The sequence below is a fragment of the Megalobrama amblycephala genome, linkage group LG15 (assembly GCF_018812025.1).
Source record: "Megalobrama amblycephala isolate DHTTF-2021 linkage group LG15, ASM1881202v1, whole genome shotgun sequence".
In the NCBI taxonomy this organism is placed as follows: domain Eukaryota; kingdom Metazoa; phylum Chordata; class Actinopteri; order Cypriniformes; family Xenocyprididae; genus Megalobrama; species Megalobrama amblycephala.
In genome coordinates this window covers 19,338,074-19,357,484 of record NC_063058.1, presented here as the reverse complement: position 1 = coordinate 19,357,484, position 19,411 = coordinate 19,338,074, and the positions used below count along the sequence as shown (strand labels likewise).

The 19,411-nt window shown below is 39.2% G+C and overlaps 2 protein-coding genes and 1 pseudogene across 2 annotated transcripts; all 3 read left to right on the top strand.

Moving 5' to 3' along the window:
• The first annotated feature begins 3,634 nt into the window (after positions 1–3,634).
• On the top strand, positions 3,635–4,945 carry LOC125247797 (serine protease 27-like). Its single transcript, XM_048159284.1, has 3 exons — positions 3,635–4,308; positions 4,509–4,529; positions 4,633–4,945. The coding sequence occupies exons 1-3, from the start codon at positions 4,260–4,262 to the stop codon at positions 4,881–4,883; spliced, it is 321 nt and encodes a 106-aa protein (XP_048015241.1). The 5' UTR covers positions 3,635–4,259; the 3' UTR covers positions 4,884–4,945.
• A 2,126-nt stretch (positions 4,946–7,071) lies between these two features.
• Positions 7,072–8,486, top strand: LOC125247796 (tryptase-like). The gene is made up of 3 exons (XM_048159283.1): positions 7,072–7,298; positions 7,490–7,703; positions 7,786–8,486. Exons 1-3 carry the CDS (start codon positions 7,095–7,097, stop codon positions 7,902–7,904), a joined length of 537 nt encoding a protein of 178 aa, XP_048015240.1. The 5' UTR covers positions 7,072–7,094; the 3' UTR covers positions 7,905–8,486.
• Positions 8,487–15,113: 6,627 nt separating this feature from the next.
• LOC125247013 lies at positions 15,114–18,316 on the top strand (annotated as a pseudogene).
• The last annotated feature ends 1,095 nt before the right edge of the window (positions 18,317–19,411 follow it).

The following is a 19,411-nucleotide window of genomic DNA, read 5'->3' as shown; positions in this document are numbered from 1 at the left end:
TAGTCCCTCAATTGTCCTCAGTGTTAAAAGATGGATCTCAAAATCATACAGTCACTGCTGGAAAGGGTTTAAATACACAGTAGATGCTGGAAAATTAAATTTTTATGAAGAATGTTTATGAACAATCATCACAAAATAAACAAAAACAGCCATGGATCATCCAGGGAATTACACAGTATTAAGAATCAAGGGTGTGTAAACTTTTGAGCAGGGTCATATGTAAACATCTTTTATGTAAAATATCTTTTTAGAACAGTACTAAAAAATATCATACATTTTGCATGATAACAAGCACAGAGACTTGCACAGTCAGAGAGTTTGGGAATATTCACACAATTTAAAAACATGATTTCAGTGTTACAAAATCAAACATTTTAGAAGACAACAATATCAAGGTTGCTTAAACCAGTGAGCATTAAGCTATGTCTTCAGCAATTCATTTCCCATGAGACTTTTGATCAGCGCAGTCGGAGGAAAGCAACTGTGCATGAATGTGCAATCTGAGTTTTTTGGCATATGCTAGCATGACATCAGATCAAGTATAGGACCAGACTCGGACACATTTCTAACCAGCATGCATCTCATGTTGATCACCGGTGATTGTTCCTGTGCAGATTTTGCTCATCTCAAACAAGCCTCTTATGACAACAGGCAAAGGTTTGGCTACATTAAACTGGCCACACATGCACAAAAATCGCAAAGAGAGTGTGAACTTGATAAATCGGATGATACGGCAGTTGGTCAATGAATTTTGTCTTCTTGACTGGTCCTGCATTTCAGGGTGATTTTATTTTTAAGTAATTTACTTGATAATTTCATAGGGGCCAAAGTGACAGAGGGGCTGAATTCCCCCTTAAAGGGTCTAACCACTCCTGATATTGTTCATTCTTATATAAACTTGAATCACATGTCCAAAGGATGGACCTGTCCTTTGAAATTGACGGGGTTCATGTTAAGCCTTCTTCATCTGTCCATAACCTTGGTGTCTTATTTGATTCATCTCTATCTTTTGCCTCTCAAATTTCTTCTGTCGTTAAAAAGTGGTGAATCCAGTGGTGAATCGGTTGTGTTCTGTCTTTTTTCCATCTTCGTAATATTGCAGGTCTTCGATCTTCTCCCACTAGCTGATGCTGAAATCTTAATTCATGCATTAAAGGGATAGTTCACCCAAAAATGAAAATTTGATGTTTATCTGCTTACCCCCAGCGCATCCAAGATGTAGGTGACTTTGTTTCTTCAGTAGAACACAAATGATGATTTTTAACTCCAACCGCTGCCGTCTGTCAGTGGTATAATGCAAGTCAGCGGGAACTTGGACTATAAGAGTAAATAAAACACGACAGACAAATCCAAATTAAACCCTGCGGCTCGTGACGACACATTGATGTCTTAAGACACGAAACGATCGGTTTGTGTGAGAAACCGAATTCGGTTTCTCGCACAAACCGATCGTTTCTTGTCTCGGTTGGAGTTAAAAATCATCATTTGTGTTCTACTGAAGAAACAAAGACACCTACATCTTGGATGCGCTGGGGGTAAGCAGATAAACATCAAATTTTCATTTTTGGGTGAACTATCCCTTTAATCACATCACGTCTGGATTATTGCAATGCTCTATTTCTTGGTCTGCCTAAAAAACTCAAAGCAAGGTTACAGTATGTTCAAAACTCGGCAGCAAGAGTTCTCACCTCCACCAGGCGCTCTGCTCACATTACTCCTCTACTGCATGATCTTCACTGGCTACCTGTGGCATCACGTATTCAGATATTACTTCTAACGTTTAAAGCATTAAATGGTCTTGAGCCTCCATATCTGTCTGACCTACTCCACTCTCCTGCCCGGTCCCTCAGATCATCTGAGCTTGGTCTTTTATCCATTCCTCGTTTTCGGCTGTCCACTGTAGTTGGTAGGTCATTTAGTGTTAACGCTCCTAAATTATGGAGTTCACTACCCCATACACTTTGTAAAATATATAATCTATGCCTACCTTCAAGACTCAGCTAAAAACATATCTTTTCAATATTTATCTTGGATAATGTGGCTTAATCTGGCCTTATGTGTTTGTATTGTGTACACTGTGTGCAGAATTATTAGGCAAGCTGATTTTCTGATCATATTTTTTTTCCAAGCACATTTTACCAATTCCAATCCACATCAATCTTAATAACTACTATTAACATTGTTTTTAATCATTTATAAGTGATATATAATTGTTCATGAAGGCTGGAAATGAAAAATGCCTTATATTCAGGTGTGCAGAATTATTAGGCAGGTTTGCTTTTACAGGCAAAATGAGCCAAAAAAAGAGATTTAACTCAGACTGAAAAATCAAAAATTATTAAATACTCACGAGAAGGACGCAATACTAATGCAATACTAGAATTTGCAAAGTGAAAGCATGACCAAGGGAAAGCAAAATGCTCATGGGGTCAGCGGGGTCATACAAAATCAGGTGGAAAAGAAAAGACACATGTTAACTGCAAAAGATTGAAGAATTAAGGTGAAGAATTAAGTGTGAAACCATCAGGAACCCTTTAGTCTCCAGCGCCACCATTTTCCAGAACTGCAACCTACCTGGAGTCTCCAGAAGTGCAAGGTGTCAGGATCTCAGAGACTTAGGTTAGCTAAAGAATCCTAAAAAATGACCCGCTCTTAATAATAATCACAAGCTGAAATGTTGTGAAATACATGAAGACTGGGTTTTTATAGGCCTTATAGACAGACAGCTTGAGAATGACTCCTGAAGGACCAGCACCACATCCTCTTGTACCACTGTTTGAAGAATTTATCTTCCAAAATCTGGCAGTAAGGTGTGGGAGTTTACTTTTAGTCCCTCTCTTATCCTGAAATGTCCGTCTTGCAGAGATGGACTAAAAATGAACTCCCACACCTTACTGCCAGATTCTGGAAGATAAATTCTTCAAACAGTGGTACAAGAGGATGTGGTGCTGGTCCTTCAGGAGTCACTCTCAATCTGTCTGTCTATAAGGCCTATAAAAACCCAGTCTTCGTGTATTTTATAACACTTCAGCTTGTGATTCTGATTAAGAGCGGGTCATTTTTTAGGATTCTTTAGCTAACCTAACTAAGTCTCTGAGACACCTTGCACTTCTGGAGACTCCAGGTAGGTTGCAGTTCTGGAAAATGGTGGCGCTGGAGACTAAAAGGTTCCCGATGGTTTCACACTTAACTCTTCACCTTAATTCTTAACTCTTTTGCAGTTAACATGTGTCTTTTCTTTTCCACCTGTTTTTGTATGACCCCGCTGACCCAATGAGCATTTTGCTGTCCCTTGGTCATGCTTTAACTTTGCAATTTCTAGTATTGCATTAGTATTGCGTCCTTCTCGTGAGTATTTAATCATTTTTGACTTTTCAGTCTGAGTTAAATCTCTTTTTTGGCTCATTTTGCCTGTAAAAGAAAACTTGCCTAATAATTCTGCACACCTGAATATAAGGCATTTTTCATTTCCAGCCTTCATGAACAATTATATATCACTTATAAATGATTAAAAACATTATTAATAGTAGTTATTAAGATTGATGTGGATTGAAATTGGTAAAATGTGTTTGGAAAAAAAATATGATCAGAAAGTTAGCTTGCCTAATAATTCTGCACACAGTGTATGTGGGTGTCCAAATGTGTTGTATAGCACTATGTGAAGCAACCTTGAGCTATGGAAATATATAAATATATATAAAAAAACTATATAAATAAAACTTCTTCTTCTTCACATCTTCAAAACATTAAATTCTTTAAACTGTAAACATAGAAACATAAGTAATGAAGTATTACATATTAATCACCAAATCCTTTAATTCAAAAGACAAAAGTAATTTATTTGGTTCAATCTTTATATATTTACAAAAACTAACACTTCAGCCTTTTATTTAAACAACAGTCTGTTGTATGTCAAGTGTGCAGGGCCACAATGTTCATTTCCTCAAAGGAAACCACATGATTTCCACCAGTAAAGTGCATTTACATATAGCAGGACATATCAATGAAAAGTATAGGCACTACAAACTGCTGTTTTTACTATCTGATTATCTTTACATGATTATACCATCATAGAAATGATGTGTGGAATAAAAGACAGTTATGGAAAATGGAAGAGGGGTGTAACAAACGGCTGGGCAAATGAGTGATAAGAAGAGATATTGGAGAAGTGAGACACTATTAAAGGGATTGTTAGAGACACAGAGGACCAAACTACCACCACCATCCATCCTGTGAGCGAAGAGAGAGTCTGAGTGAAGATGTGGAGGTTACTGTGTGTGACCTTGTCTCTGCTCATATGTGTCAAAGGTAAGAATTAACTTGATCAGGGTTGTCCAGTTCTGTTCCTGGAGATCTACCTTCCAACAACGTTCAGCTCTAATCATGATCAAACACAACTGAACCAGATAATTAACTTGATAATTTTCTTTTAAAATGTAAATTTAATGTAAATACTAAAGGTTTTGATGATTTCTGTTATAATCTGTAACACATTTTCTCTTCCACAGGAGATTCACCTATGTCAGCAAGTAAGAGCCCTTCTCTCTCTTTACATGTTAAAATGAAATCTTGTAGTGTTTATATGAATGAGTTCTGATATAAATGAATGTGTCTCTCAAATCTCTGTTTCAGTTTGTGGACGTCCCCCTTTAAATCCTCGTATTGTGAGTGGTGTGAATGCACCTGAAGGGTCGTGGCCATGGGTGGTCAGTCTTAACGATGACAATGGGAATCATTTTTGCGGCGGCTCCCTCATCAACAATGACTGGGTGCTGACAGCGGCTCACTGTGTCGAAGGGTTAGACATTACACACAAATACACACAGATTTTAATTACTGTTTTGCTTGGTGATATGTTCTTCCCTTGTAAAAAATGTGCTTAGTTGCATTGCACTTGTTGAACTTCAAATCTTAAAGATATATTTTTAAAAGATGATACAATATTAATGAAATAAAGGGTCACTTTAGTGTACTCAAAGAGAGCACAGTTTCATGACTGTTTCTTGATACACTTAAGTAGACTTTTAAAAAGTGCCTGTTGTAAGAATGTCAAATTAAACCTTTTACTTTAAAGTACATTTTAATTCAGTATATTTTAATAATCTTCCTTCATGTATTAACGAAGTACATTTATTTTGATGTGCTGAATAACATAAAATACTTGAACTGTAGTGTGTTATTTAATATTACATTTAAAGTTAATATATTTCAAATGTGTAATTAGAATTTAAAACACGACATACAAGTTTCAATAGAAATGACATTGAATTATATTTTTCCCAAAGCGAACTATGGTCGCAAGTTCCGTCGTTACCAATAGAGTTCAATGGGACTTACGACCATAGTTGGCTAACGATGCTTTCGGGAAACGCACCCCAGGACTCAATCAAACAGGATTTTCACTTCCCATCATGCTTTGCAAAGGGGCTGAACTAGGAGTGTAAATGTTGAAATTAAATGTTATTTTAAGCAGTTTTTAGGAAGATGCAGGGACGTGCACAGGGGGTTGCTCAGGTTGCCCGGGCAACTGCCCAAATGCCCTTCTCGACTCACGTTGCCCTTCCGAGGTGGAAAAAAATAAATAAAAAAATCGTACAATGGATGCAGAATTTCACGTAGGCCTAGATAAAAAAAAAAATAAAATAAAAAAATCGCAAAGCCTCATTCACTTCCATGTTCGGGCACCCGTCCGAAAGTGAAAGTCAGTAGGGGAAGGGCAAACTCTGTTTACGTGGCTGCAGCGCTGCACGCGACCGGCACCTGAGCTGAGCCTGCATGAGCGGCACTAGAAGGAGATTGTCGCGGTTGTCGGGTGAGACGACTTATCGTTGTCGGAAAGGTGAGTAAGGTTATAATCGTTAACGAAAACGAAAACTAGGTGGGAAAAACATCGTCGTTAACTGAAATAAAAATAAAAACGAGGCATTACAAAAAACGATAACTAACCAAAACAGTAACGTGTGTTTGGCAAAACTAACTAAAATAAAATAAAATTATAGATTAAATGTCCTTAGTTTTCGTCTTTGTCAATGTCTTTCATAGAGCAAACGTTCAGGTGCATTTCATTTCCCTGCGTCTCTCACTCACGCGTCTCTCTCACATACTCGCGCGCGCACAGCCCCTCCCCTCCGTGCACACCGCGCCTCCATGAGAACGAGTGTTGGAAGCAAGTTTGCGAAAGGTTGATATCTCGTGAAAACCTTTACACAATCACACATTAAAAAGTGGTATAAAAATATTTTTAATTCTGAATATAATTTTGTCAGTGTGTTAATGTCGACCCGAGAAGCGATTGCTACTTTAGAAAGTTAACTAGACGCAAGTTTGAGGTAAAATGCACTTGGGTTGTCGATGTCAAAACACTATTTAAGCTGTGATTCAAGTGAGGAATAATTGACGGGCCGTTGAATTATTAGAAAAATAATGCACACCTGAGGTGGTGATGCTTTTTAGGTCAGAGCAACTGCCCCTCAAAATTCCTGTGCACGTCCCTGGGAAGATGAGAAAATGGAAAGACGTATGTTGGTATTTAAAAGTTTCTGTTAATTAATAGTTTTAAGGTTATCATTGTGGTGAATTGTTGCACTTGTGCTTGGGTTGAGGACCTGCTAACAAACTTTCAAATTATTTTAATAAGAAAGTAATCACTGCTCTGGGTTGCATGTCCCAAAAGCATTGTAAGCCTATGTTGATTGTAAAACCATTGCCACCAATGGACTTATGATCAATTTAGGCTCTACAGTATTTTTGGATAAGGCAATTTAGGATGAATCCAGTATCACATCTAGATTTCTAACACAGAACATCACAAAAGTTATATAATTCACAAAATTAAACAAGAAGAATTAATTGTAAAAATCAATGTATATGAAAACAATTTATTTTTATTTATTTATTTATTGCTTTTTATTTATTTTCCAAAACATTGCAAATTAGTTGGACTGACACTATTAAATTAAGCTGTGCCCAACCATAGTAAATAAGTTGAATCAACCTTAATAAATTAAGTTGACCCAACGTAAGTACATTAAATTGGAATAACAGAATTGCATAATGCTGAAATAAAGCAACTTAATCATGTGGAAATCCTTTCCATGATTTTTTTTATGTTCGTTCAAAGAGTTATTTTTTTGAGTGTATGGTGTGTGTGTGTGTGTCCAGAACCTTTACCTTCTCCTGGGCATCTGCAAGAGACTACTGTTCGAGTGATGGATCAATCAACGTGTGCTAAACGCTGTACTCTTGCGTTCAACAGTAATATGATTTGTGCTGGTTCAAGTTCCGGTAGCCACGGGGAGGTACAACAACCAATGAGACCAATTCTAAATCATTCAAACTTCTCCAAATGTGCACAGCTAAACACACTGTGTTTGAGTGTTTGAGTGTTCTTGAAGAATGACTTTATCTTGTCCCTGTTTAATGTTAAATGGAACAAACTTAAACTGAAAACATAATATCTCTTTTTCCCTTTCTCTCTCTTACTCTGCAGGGGGATTCTGGTGGTCCAGTGGTGAATCGGTTGTGTTCGTTATGGGTTCAGTCTGGTGTCAAGAGTACGATTTTAGGGTGTGCCCTGCCCGACTTACTTGGTGTTTACACTCGTGTGTCAGAGTATCAGCAATGGATCACAGGGGTAATAAAAGAAAACCTGCCTGGATTTGTCCTTTTCAACCCCCCAGATCAATGTTCTCCCGCCAGCAAGGGTAAAAATTTTCCCTTGATATGTGTACACATTTACACAGTCTTAAAACACATCATTCTCTGAATAATGCTTGTTTTTTGTAGGCTCAGACTCCTGTCATGGGAGATGTAATGAGAAGTACAATGCTGGTTTTGCCTGCAACTGCAATGCTGACTGCAACACAGACTGCTGCAGCGATTACAAAAAGCGATGTGATGAATGAGTGAGTCCTAACACAACTTCCATGAATTAAACTTTCTTTATCTTTCAATCACTGGACATTTTTGTATCTCTGAAGGCGAAGTACTGAATCTGGCGAATCTGGGGATCCTTATCAACACCTCACTTGCACACGTCTGTCACATGATAAAGACTCTTTTTATCTGTTATCTGTGAAATTTTTGCAACAAAATCTGCATTTAGTAACCAGTTTCGTAGCAAACAGCATGAAACAACTCTTTATATACTGTTTATTTTTATATGATTTTCAAATAGCACGTACAGCTCTGTGTTTAAATGAGAGTTTGAGAGAAGAATGTTCATCTAATCTTGTCAAGCACAACACAAGGATATGCACAACAGTTTATCACAATAATATGAGATAAAAGTATTCTGGCATCCCTTCACCACCCAAGTTGTGAAATGTATTGTGGGAAATGTTTAATGCTGTACTTCTTGTATGTTATCTGTGTCATATAAATGAGGTTACACCACAGTCACCACACCATAATGGAAAAAGTACTTCATTATGTTTCAGCATGTGCAAAAGGGTTTTATGAGAATAATTAAACACTTTAGCACTGCACTCTTTTGTCTTCTGAATTGCAATCATCCAAATTAATACACATTAAACAAGGTTTAAAGTGATGAAGAAAAAGAACAAATAACTGAAATAGAGTGAAATGTGCAATGATCACATACGTAAATTTAGTTGTAAAGAACACAATGACAAAGTCATCAGCTAAAGGTTTGAGTTGTTTGGATCATTCCTGTCACATAATGTTATAATTGTTATGAGGTACCACAGCACATGAAAACACTATTTAATATGAAAAACATTACCATAAACCATTGGTTCAACTAATCCAAAACATATGGCTCAGTTTGCCCCAAAACCACCATTTAGAAAAAGAAAAATGCCTTGTTTAAAGGTGCCCTAGAATCAGAATTTGAATTTACTTTGGCATAGTTGAATAACAAGAGTTCAGTACATGGAAAAGACATACATTGAGTTTCAAACTCCATTGTTTCCTCCTTCTTATGTAAATCTCATTTGTTTAAAAGACTTCCGGAAAACACTCGGATCTCAACATAACACCGACTGTTACGTAACAGTCGGGATCATTAATATGTATGACCCCAATATTTGCATATGCCAGCCCATTCGTCGCATTAGACAAGGAAAGGCAGTATTAACGTCTGGATCTGTGCACAGCTGAATCATCAGACTAGGTAAACAAGCAAGAACAATAGCGAAAAATGGCAAATGGAGCAATAATAACTGACATGATCCATGATATCATGATATTTTTAGTGATATTTATAAATTGTCTTTCTAAATGTTTCATTAGCATGTTGCTAATATACTGTTAAATGTGGTTAAAGTTACCATCGTTTCTTACTGTATTCACGGAGACGAGAGTCGTTGCTATTTTCATTTTTAAACACTTGCAGTCTGTATAATTCATAAACACAACTTCATTCTTTATAAATCTCTCCAACAGTGTGTAATGTTAGCTTTAGCCACGGAGCACAGCCTCAAACTCACACAGAATCAACCGTAACCATCTAAATAAATACTTTACTCACATAATTCGAAGAATGCATACAGCATGCATGACGAACATCTTGTAAAGATCCATTTGAGGGTTATATTAGCTGTGTGAACTTTGTTTATGCGATGTATATATAGTCGAGAGCTCGTGGGGCAGAGGGAGCGCATCTCTTAAAGGGGCCGTGCTGAAAAAATCAGTGCATAGTTAATGATGCCCCAAAATAGGCAGCTAAAAAAATTTATTTAAAAAAAATCTATGGGGTATTTTGAGCTGAAACTTCACAGACACATTCAGGGGACACCTAGGACTTTTATTACATCTTGTAAAAAAACAATCTAGGGCACCTTTAAATATGCATTAATACAGATGTTCTCAACGCTGGCCCTTGAAATCCACTTTCCTGCAGAGTTTAGCTCCAACCCTGATCAAACTCACCTGAACAAGCCAAACAAGCTCTTGTTAAGGCAGGTGAGTTTAGGTTGAAGCTAAACTCTGCAAGAAAGTGGATCTCAAGGGCCAGAGTTGAGAACACCTGCACTATATCTCACACATGCATTATGATCTTCAATTTCAGGTATAAAAATAGTAAGGGACCTTTTTGTCTGTAAAGGTGTCACTGAAGCATTAAGACAGAATCTCTCCTCACTTTACACTCTCAGATTGATCCTAACAGATTAAAGGTGCTAAAGAGGATGTTTTGTTTTATACATTTTTGCAATATTATTTGAAACTGTCTTTACTAACTGATAAAAGACTATTTATTAGGTGCACTGAAAGGAATAATATTAATATACATCATCTGTGCACGAGGTAGGGCCGCGTAAACGATTGGCCCTCTGGCTTGTCAATCACTGCCGTGACGTTCCTTGTGAGAGACGAGCGCGGCTGCGCGCTCCAGTAACTTTCCACACTCCACAGGCGCCGCATGCAATGTTTTTGTCCGGAGACAGGAGTAACAACTGCAGATTATGAGTTACCTGCGGTGAGTCCGACATAATGAATCCACTAACACGACACAGCGAATGCCGGTGGTAAACACTCGTGTTCCAATACTCGTGCACGAGTTTTGAGAGGCGTTCCCTCGAAATGAGCTGTGAAGGAGGGGGGTTGTTCTTACGCATGCGCTCATTTCAAAAACTCACTAACAGTCTTTGGTTTCTCAGTTGACGAAAAGATCCTCTTTAGTAGGGTGACCAGACGTCCCCGTTTTCTGGGGACAGTCCCGGTTTTTGGTGCTCCGTCCCCGACTGAAGCAGTCCCCGAAAATGTCCCCGTTTGATAGCTCGTTCAAAATAACCCGCAAATACATTGCAAAAAAGCCCGACCAACACACAGCAGCCTGTTGGTTATCAGAGCAAACGTGTAGTGATTATATTCACCAACAGAGGGGGCTGTGCAGCTACACTGTCACCGCTACACTTCGCGCGCACGCCGCTACTTCACGAAGAACGTAACCTGGACCAGAGCAGAGCGCCATTATCATCAATTATCAAAAGAAACATAGTTATTGGTTTCAACTTTTAAGGTAGTAACATACTAACTATTCATGTTAAATTAAAGTAATACGGTTACGTGTTTTATAACAGGGCTTCAACAGGGTGCGGGATTGTTTTGGACAATTTAAACGTCCTCAGTCACAAAGCAGCAATTTCCACACACGTCTTAACTAAATCACGTGATGAAGGAACACTCAGATATGAATAAATAAAACAATTATAATAAAAATAATAATACATTCGCAACTTACTTAGTGCTTAAAATGAGTCTAAAATGCAAAATAATAGTTAAACGTTTAAAATGTTGTAATTTCTGTACAATAGCCTATAAACAGCTCATGAAAATGAAAATATTAAATTCAATAATTAATGTTAAAAATATTTGTTAAATGCCATTTTATTTATCTTATCTCATATTTATGTTGTTTTAATTTTGTAATGTGATTTTTCAAAATAGTGTAATACTTTTTTTAGTTAGGCCTGGTTAATAGTGTAATAGATTTTTGGTGAATTGTATTAAAACCAGACCAAAAATCCTAATAATAAAATTAAATCATAATAATTATTAATGTAATGATATAGGGAACCCATATTAACCCATGTTTAAGTTATCTGTACTTAAACATTTAAGTTAATTCAATGAAAAGACCAATTAAATTGAGTTGTCAATTACCCCATTACTCAATTGAACTGAGGGAATCACTTTCCTCAAATCATTTGAGTAGTCTCAACTTATTAGGGTTTACAGTGAACAATTAAAAAACAAAAACATTCAAAAATGTATTGTCCCCATTTTTTTATTAATATTTACTAACAAATGAGATTTCGGTGATATTTTGATCACTCAAATAGGAAATGTCCCCGGTTTCCATTTCAGAAATCTGGTCACCTTACTCTTTAGCACCTTTAATAAATAGCTGTAGTTCTGTTTCTCCATCTTCACTGAGTCTGACTCATATTCAAATGCTCTGAAACAGTTATTTTTGCTGCTATCTTTAACTGTGTGCTGTGTATTGAAGCAAACCATGTCATCATTTTAACATGTGGCTTTATTAGATAAGTTAAATAATAATATAAAAGTTTTTTTTTTTAAGTATGTTTTATAGGGGAAACTGACACAAAACTACTTTGTCAACAATAATAAACAGTAAAACGCAAACAGCAAGGATTATTCTTTGTTTGGAATTACGAAAGGCGCATGATTATGCCAGAAGACTCCAGGAATGTTCATTTTGTCAGGGCTCTTGCAGTTCTGTGTTTGCAGTTTTGTGTTTGAGCATGTGGCTTTGTCTTTGTGTTGGCCATGTGCTCCTCTTGTCCTGCACGCCTTCTTGTTAGCCATTACCACGCCCCGTTGCTTGCTGCCTTCACGTGCTCTCGGAATTATCGTGAATACTTTAATAATTTCGTAGGTAAAAACTACACTTGAACGCCTCCCATTTAGAAGCTTTTTACGATGAGCTCGTAAACACGACTTCAGAATCTAGAATTATCAAAATTCCGATTGCATGTGAAGGCAGCATTGGAGCCCGTCCACACGGAGACGCGTTTAGCTGTATACGCAAAAAAATTTGATCGTAGGCTATAAACTATAAAACTATAGGTCTAGTCTAGCATTAAGCATATAGAAAGGAAGTCAGGAAGATGAAATGAGAGAAGGAACATGTAAATTATCAGGCAAATGAGTGATAAGAAGGGATTAGGCTACTAAAGGAATGACATGACAAAACTACCATAGTCATCCATCCTGCGAGAGAAGAGAGAGTCTATGTGACGATGTGGAGGTTAACCTATATGGCCCTGCTCATATATGGCAAAGGTAAGATCTTACAGGTGTTTACATTGATTTGGTACTATTTTCTCAAGTGGTTCTCTTGTGAGATAACCAGTTGTTGGATCACAGGGACCCTGTGACCTAGGTCATGTCCAGATCATTCCCTGCACTTTCCTGTCACTCTATACTGCTCTATAAAATTAAAGCTAAAAGGACCATTCAACAAAGAAATACTTCATAACAAATCATTGACTTTACACAGTGCAATTAACTAAATGCTGTTCAATTTAGTATTGTTAACTAAAGTATTGTAACTTTAGTATTGTAAAGCTCTGATAAAACATTATATTTGGTATAATATTTTATCAAAGCTACACTGTGGATTTTTTTTGTTGTTGTTGTTGTTTTTGGTGTATTTAAAAATGAACGAAATTCCATGATTTAGTCAGTACATTCAGAGTTTAAACTCGTCTTCTTACCTTATAGTAATTCACGACAGTAAGCCTACAGTCATGTGAAAAAGTTAGGACATCCTAGTGAATTCCATGGTTTCTATATCAGGGCATAATAAAAAATCATCTGGTCCTTGGCAGGTCTTAACATTTGAAAAATAAAACCAATAAATGAATAACAACACATGACATATCACTCGGCGTCATCATTTATTCAACAAAAATAAAGCCAAGATGGAAAAGACATGGGTGACAAGGACACCTTATGATTCAATTGCCTGTAGATCCACTTTTAGCTTGCAGAAATCATTTTCTGTATGACTTTATCAGTCTCTCACATCCTTCTGGAGGAATTTTGGCCCACTCTTCTTTACAATGTTGCTTCAATTTATTGAGGTTTGTGGGCATTTGTTAATACACAGCTCTCACCACAGCTTTTCAGTCAGGATGAGGTCTGGACTTGACTGGGCCACTGCAACACCGTGATTCTTTTCTTTTTCAGCCATTCTGCTGTAGATTTGCTGGTGTTCTTGGGGTCACTCTCCTATTGCATGACCCAATTTTGGCCAAGCTTTAGCTGTCAGACAGATGCCCTCACATTTGACTCTAGAAAACTTTGGTGTACAGAGGAGTTCACCCCGCTAGAAATTGTACGTTCCCAGAACATTCTCAGAACGTCCCCACTGGTGTAAAGGACATTGTCTAGTAGTATGTTCAGAAACGGTCACGATGTGGAGTACTTTTAAGGTTGGGGGATGTTATTTGACAGACCTTCACAGAGCATTCAGGACGTTCTGGGAATGTTTAGGGAACTATTACTATAGGACGTTCTGATAACTTCCCAAATGTCCTCTTTGTAACATTCTTGCACAACCATAAAATAACGAAAATACAACGTCCCCCTAAACATCATATCATCAATCATATCGGGAACGTTATTAAATGACCAATGGAGGACCGTGTTCTGTAAAGGTTCAGAATTTTCGTCAACTTTAGAGAACTTTTAAGGAACGTTGCACAAGGTCCTGAGAACATTGCCTTCTATGTGGGTCATGGTCGACTCAATGACTGTGAGGTGCCCAGATCTTGTGGCTGTAAAACAAGCCCAAAATCATCAGCCCTATACCCACATGCTTGACTTTTGGTATGAGGTGTTTGTGCTGATATGCTCTTTTTGGTTTTCACCAAACTTGGCTATGTGCATTATGGCCAAACATCTCCACTTTGGTTACATCTGTCCAAAGGACATTGTTCTAGAAGTCATATTGTTTGTTCAGATGACTGTGACCATCTCTGAATGTACCGGGAACATTACTAGACAACGCCATTAACATTAACACAGTGGGGACGTTCTGAGAATGTTCTGGGAATGTACAATTTCTAGCGGGGTAACCTGTCAGTTGTTATGTATGAATAAAATAATAATTGTGACTTTAATACGTAAGTAATGGGTGGAGTCACGTAGCGATGACGAAGTGATTGCTCTGATATACAAGTGCAATGTGAGCATTAAAAAGAGGCAACGCAAGTTCTTTTGTCCCTGGATTATTATTTCTGACTATTCTTGAGTGTCCTCTGTCTCAAGTAAAAAGGGAAAGACATGACAAAGTGGCGACGAGGATGTTTGAAAGAACTTCTGCGTGTGTGAATTGCCGAATGGAAGAGTAAAGTGCTGGAAACGGCTGAACGCGGCGTGAACTCGGTGCCTGTAAGACGATATGGCTGGCGTCATAGGCAATATCGGACATTTCGACGAAAATGTTGAACAATGGAGCTCATATAAGGAGCGATTTGAATATTTCCTGCAGGCGAACGCCATTGAGGGTGAGAAGATTGTGCCTACGTTTCTCAGTGTGATGGGTGCAAAGACCTTCACTTTGCTACGCAGTCTCGTGCAGCCCGCGAAACCAGGTGAGAAAACTTATGCGGAGATTGTGGCTGTGCTAAGCGCACATTTTTCACCTAAACCGTTGGTGATAGCGGAACGATTTCGATTTCACAAGAGAAATCAGGAGGAGGGAGAAACTGTAACTATGTTTGTGGCTGCTCTGAAGAAACTTTCTGAACATTGTGAATTCGGTGATGTTTTGAATGATACAATCAGGGACAGGCTCGTATGTGGATTACGAAGCGAAGCCATTCAAAAAAGACTGTTAAGTGAAAGTAATCTCACATTGCAGAAAGCCACTGAAATAAGTGTGAGCATGGAACTTGCGGCTAAAGAAGCCCAGCAATTCAGTAACTCAGATAAAGTGCATAAGTTGTCTGCTGACATGAACACATTCCAGAATTCCCCTGGTAAAGCACCTAAAAATGCAACATGTTATAGGTGTGGGAAAGTCGGACATCTTGCATCGGAGTGTTGGTGTAAAGAACTGGTGTGCCGTAGTTGTGGAAAAAAAGGCCACATAGAACGTGTTTGCAGAGGAAAACAAAAGACTGCAAAACAAAAATTCAATAAAATGCCTGGCACATCAAAGAAAAAGAAAAATGTGTATACAGTGCAATCAAGTTGCAAGGAGTACACAGACGACACTGACTCCTCTTTGGAGGAAGTTCCTCTAAAAATTCTAGCCATGGAAGGAGACTCCAAAGGCTATTGGGTGACACCCATCATTGAAGGAGAACCGGTGCATATGGAGATAGACACTGGCGCTGCTGTGTCTATAGTGTCAGATGCTGTGTACCACAAAACACTCAAACATGTCTGTCTAAAGCCCACCAATATCGTGTTGAAAACATATACGGGGGAGCCTGTGGCCATAAGAGGTGTAATGGATGTGGAAGTGGAATTAAATGGTCAGTCAGCAACATTGCCACTGTATGTGGTTAAAGGGGACTACCCAACTTTACTTGGACGAGGATGGCTGGAAACAATGAAACTGGACTGGCCGATGGTGCAGATGGTGTCAAAGGGAAACACTGAGCTCAGTACTGTTCTGGGGAAACATGCTAGTGTTTTCAGGGATGAACTTGGTACGATGAAAGACATTACTGCTAAACTCGACATCAAGCCTGATAGTAAGCCCAAGTGTTGCAAAGCCCGTTCTGTGCCATATGCTATCAGATCAAAAGTTGAGAAAGCTCTGGAAGAGCTGGTAACCAGTGGAGTCATCGTACCAGTGAATAGCAGTGACTGGGCTACGCCTATTGTACCCGTGCTTAAAAAAGATGGGTCTATTCGGATTTGCGGTGACTTTAAAGTGACAGTAAACCCTGTATTGTCTCCCGACTAGTATCCACTTCCCCTCATTGATGATCTGTTTGCTGGCTTGGCAGGGGGGAAGCGGTTCAGCAAACTTGATTTGAGTCAAGCCTACCTACAAATGAAAGTTGATGAGAGCTCTAAAGAGTTACTGACAATTGTCACACACAAAGGGCTTTTTAGATACCAGCGTCTTCCTTTTGGTATCACTTCGGCTCCTTCGCTTTTCCAGAGGGCCATGGATCAGGTATTAAGTGGCCTGTCGGGGGTGCAGTGCTACTTAGATGACATATTAGTGACAGGAAGAACAGAAGCAGAGCATCTGAGTAATCTGGATAGTACACTCCAGCGACTAAAGAAATATGGCTTAAGAGTGAGAAAAGACAAATGTGAGTTTTTCAAGCAGTCTGTTGAATATCTTGGGCATGTGATCGATGCTGACGGACTGCACAAGGCACCTTCAAAAGTAAGAGCCGTTCTAGAGGCTCCAGCACCACAGAACGTCAGCCAGCTCCGCTCATTCATAGGTCTTCTGAATTACTATGGTCGATTCATCAATGGCTTAGCCACACTGCTGAAACCTCTACACCAACTTCTGTGTAGTAATCAGGCATGGGAATGGACACAGCAATGTGAGACCACTTTTCAAGAAGCCAAGAAAGCTCTGGTAAAGTCTGGTGTGCTGACCCATTTTAATCCAAAACTCCCCCTGCAATTAGCTTGTGATGCATCACCCTATGGTGTGGGAGCCGTGATTTCCCACATCATCCCTTCAGGAGAAGAGAGGCCAATTGCATTTGCCTCGCGCACCTTGAACAAAGCGGAGAGCAAGTATGCGCAAATCGAGCGAGAAGCTTTGGGAATCATTTTTGGTATTCGGAAATTTCACCAGTACCTGTATGGCAGGCAGTTTATACTGCTGACTGATCACCGGCCTTTAACCACCATCCTTGGGCCGCACACAGGTATCCCCTCTCTAGCAGCGAGCCGAATGCAGAGATGGGCTCTGCTGTTGTCAGCACACACATATGAAATTAGATATCGGAAGGCAGAGCTGCATGGAAATGCAGATGGTCTATCAAGACTACCGTTACCCGTGACATGTCCTGAGAGCAAGCAGAAAGACATTTTCTACTTTGAGCAAGTCACAATGGCTCCAGTGACATCAACACAGGTGAGAAGATGCACACGGAACGATCCAATTCTGTCTGCAGTCTTGGAAATGGTAAAAGATGGACATGTCCCTAAGGACACCACCAACATGAAGCCATACCTGTCTAGGAAGAACGAATTGTCGGTTCATTCAGGATGTCTTCTCTGGGGACAAAGAGTCATCATTCCCCCATCGTTGAGGAAACCAGTCCTCCAGCAGCTCCATGTGGGCCATTGTGGTATCGTGCGAATGAAGGAAATGGCACGAAGTTATTTTTGGTGGCCGGGACTTGAGGGGGACATTGAAGGTAAAGCAAAGTCATGTCCATCCTGCCAACAAGTGAGAAACGAACCTCAATTGGCCCCATTACACCCGTGGGACTGGCCAGAAACCCCGTGGCAGCGTGTACATGTGAATTTTGCTGGCCCGGTTGAGGGAAAGATGTTGTTAATAGTGGTGGATGCCCACAGCAAGTGGCCTGAAGTTGCTGTTATGCACTCTACAACTGCTGAGAAAACAGTAGTAAAACTGGGAGAAATGTTTAGCCGTTTTGGCTACCCTGAACAGCTCATCAGTGACAACGGGCCACAATTTACATCACAAGAATTTGCTGTGTTCCTACAACGTTGTGGTGTACAACATCTTAAATCAGCTCCGTACCACCCAGCCACGAACGGTCTGGCAGAGAGAATGGTTCAAACCGTAAAGCACGCCCTAAAGACATCACAAGGACAAGGGAGCCTTCAGCAGCGCCTGAACGATTTCCTATTGTCATACTGAAACACCAGCCATGGGACAACAAAAGTTTCTCCAGCTTCTCTGATGTTGAAGCGTTCGTTGCGCTCTGGATTTGATTTACTGAGACCTTCCACTGTCAAAGAGGTGATAACTTGCCAGCAACAGAAGCAAGTTCAACGGAGAAGCATGAAGGCAAAAAGCAGACTGTTCCATCCAGGACAAAATGTTCTGGCGCGCAACTATACTTCAGGACCAAAGTGGGTACCAGCGACAGTGATAGCTGTACACTGTACTAACATCTGACAAGCTTATCTGGAAAAGACACTTGGATCAGCTGTTGCTGGGATCTGCCCCGGAGGCTGAGTCTGCTGTTACCACACCCATTGTTTGTTCAGACTCTCCAATGTTTCCAGAAGTGATGGTGGACTCACCACTTACACCAGTGGAAGGACCTGCACCACCAGAGACTGAAAGCATTCCGCAGATGGAAAACTCTGAAAAACAACCTACACCAAGCTCCAACATTTCTGTTTCGGAGCCCGTGTCAAACACAGAACGCCGCTATCCCATGAGGGAAAGACGCCCACCAAAAAGGCTTGATTTATAGTGATAGAAATAAATAAATAAATAAAAAAAGATAGATAAACAGAAGAAGAAGGAAATGTGCAACTACAATATTTGACAGTTTAAGTTCTTTATTTCAATTTCGTTAAATAATTGGCTGCAGATGTAAGGATGTTTTTGTTCTATTTCATGTTGATACGTTCTTTTAAAAAAAAAAAAAAAAAAAAAAAAAAAACAAGTAAAAGAAAAGTGGACTTTCTGTTTTGGGGGGGAGGAGTGTTATGTATGAATAAAATAATAATTGTGACTTTAATACGTAAGTAATGGGTGGAGTAACGTAGCGATGACGAAGTGATTGCTCTGATATACAAGTGCAATGTGAGCATTAAAAAGAGGCAACGCAAGTTCTTTTGTCCCTGGATTATTATTTCTGACTATTCTTGAGTGTCCTCTGTCTCAAGTAAAAAGGGAAAGACATGACATCAGTCACCTAGTAACGTTCCCAGTACGTTCCGAGACGGTCACGATGTGGAGTTCTTTTAAGGGTTGGGGAATGTTATTTAGTGGACCTTC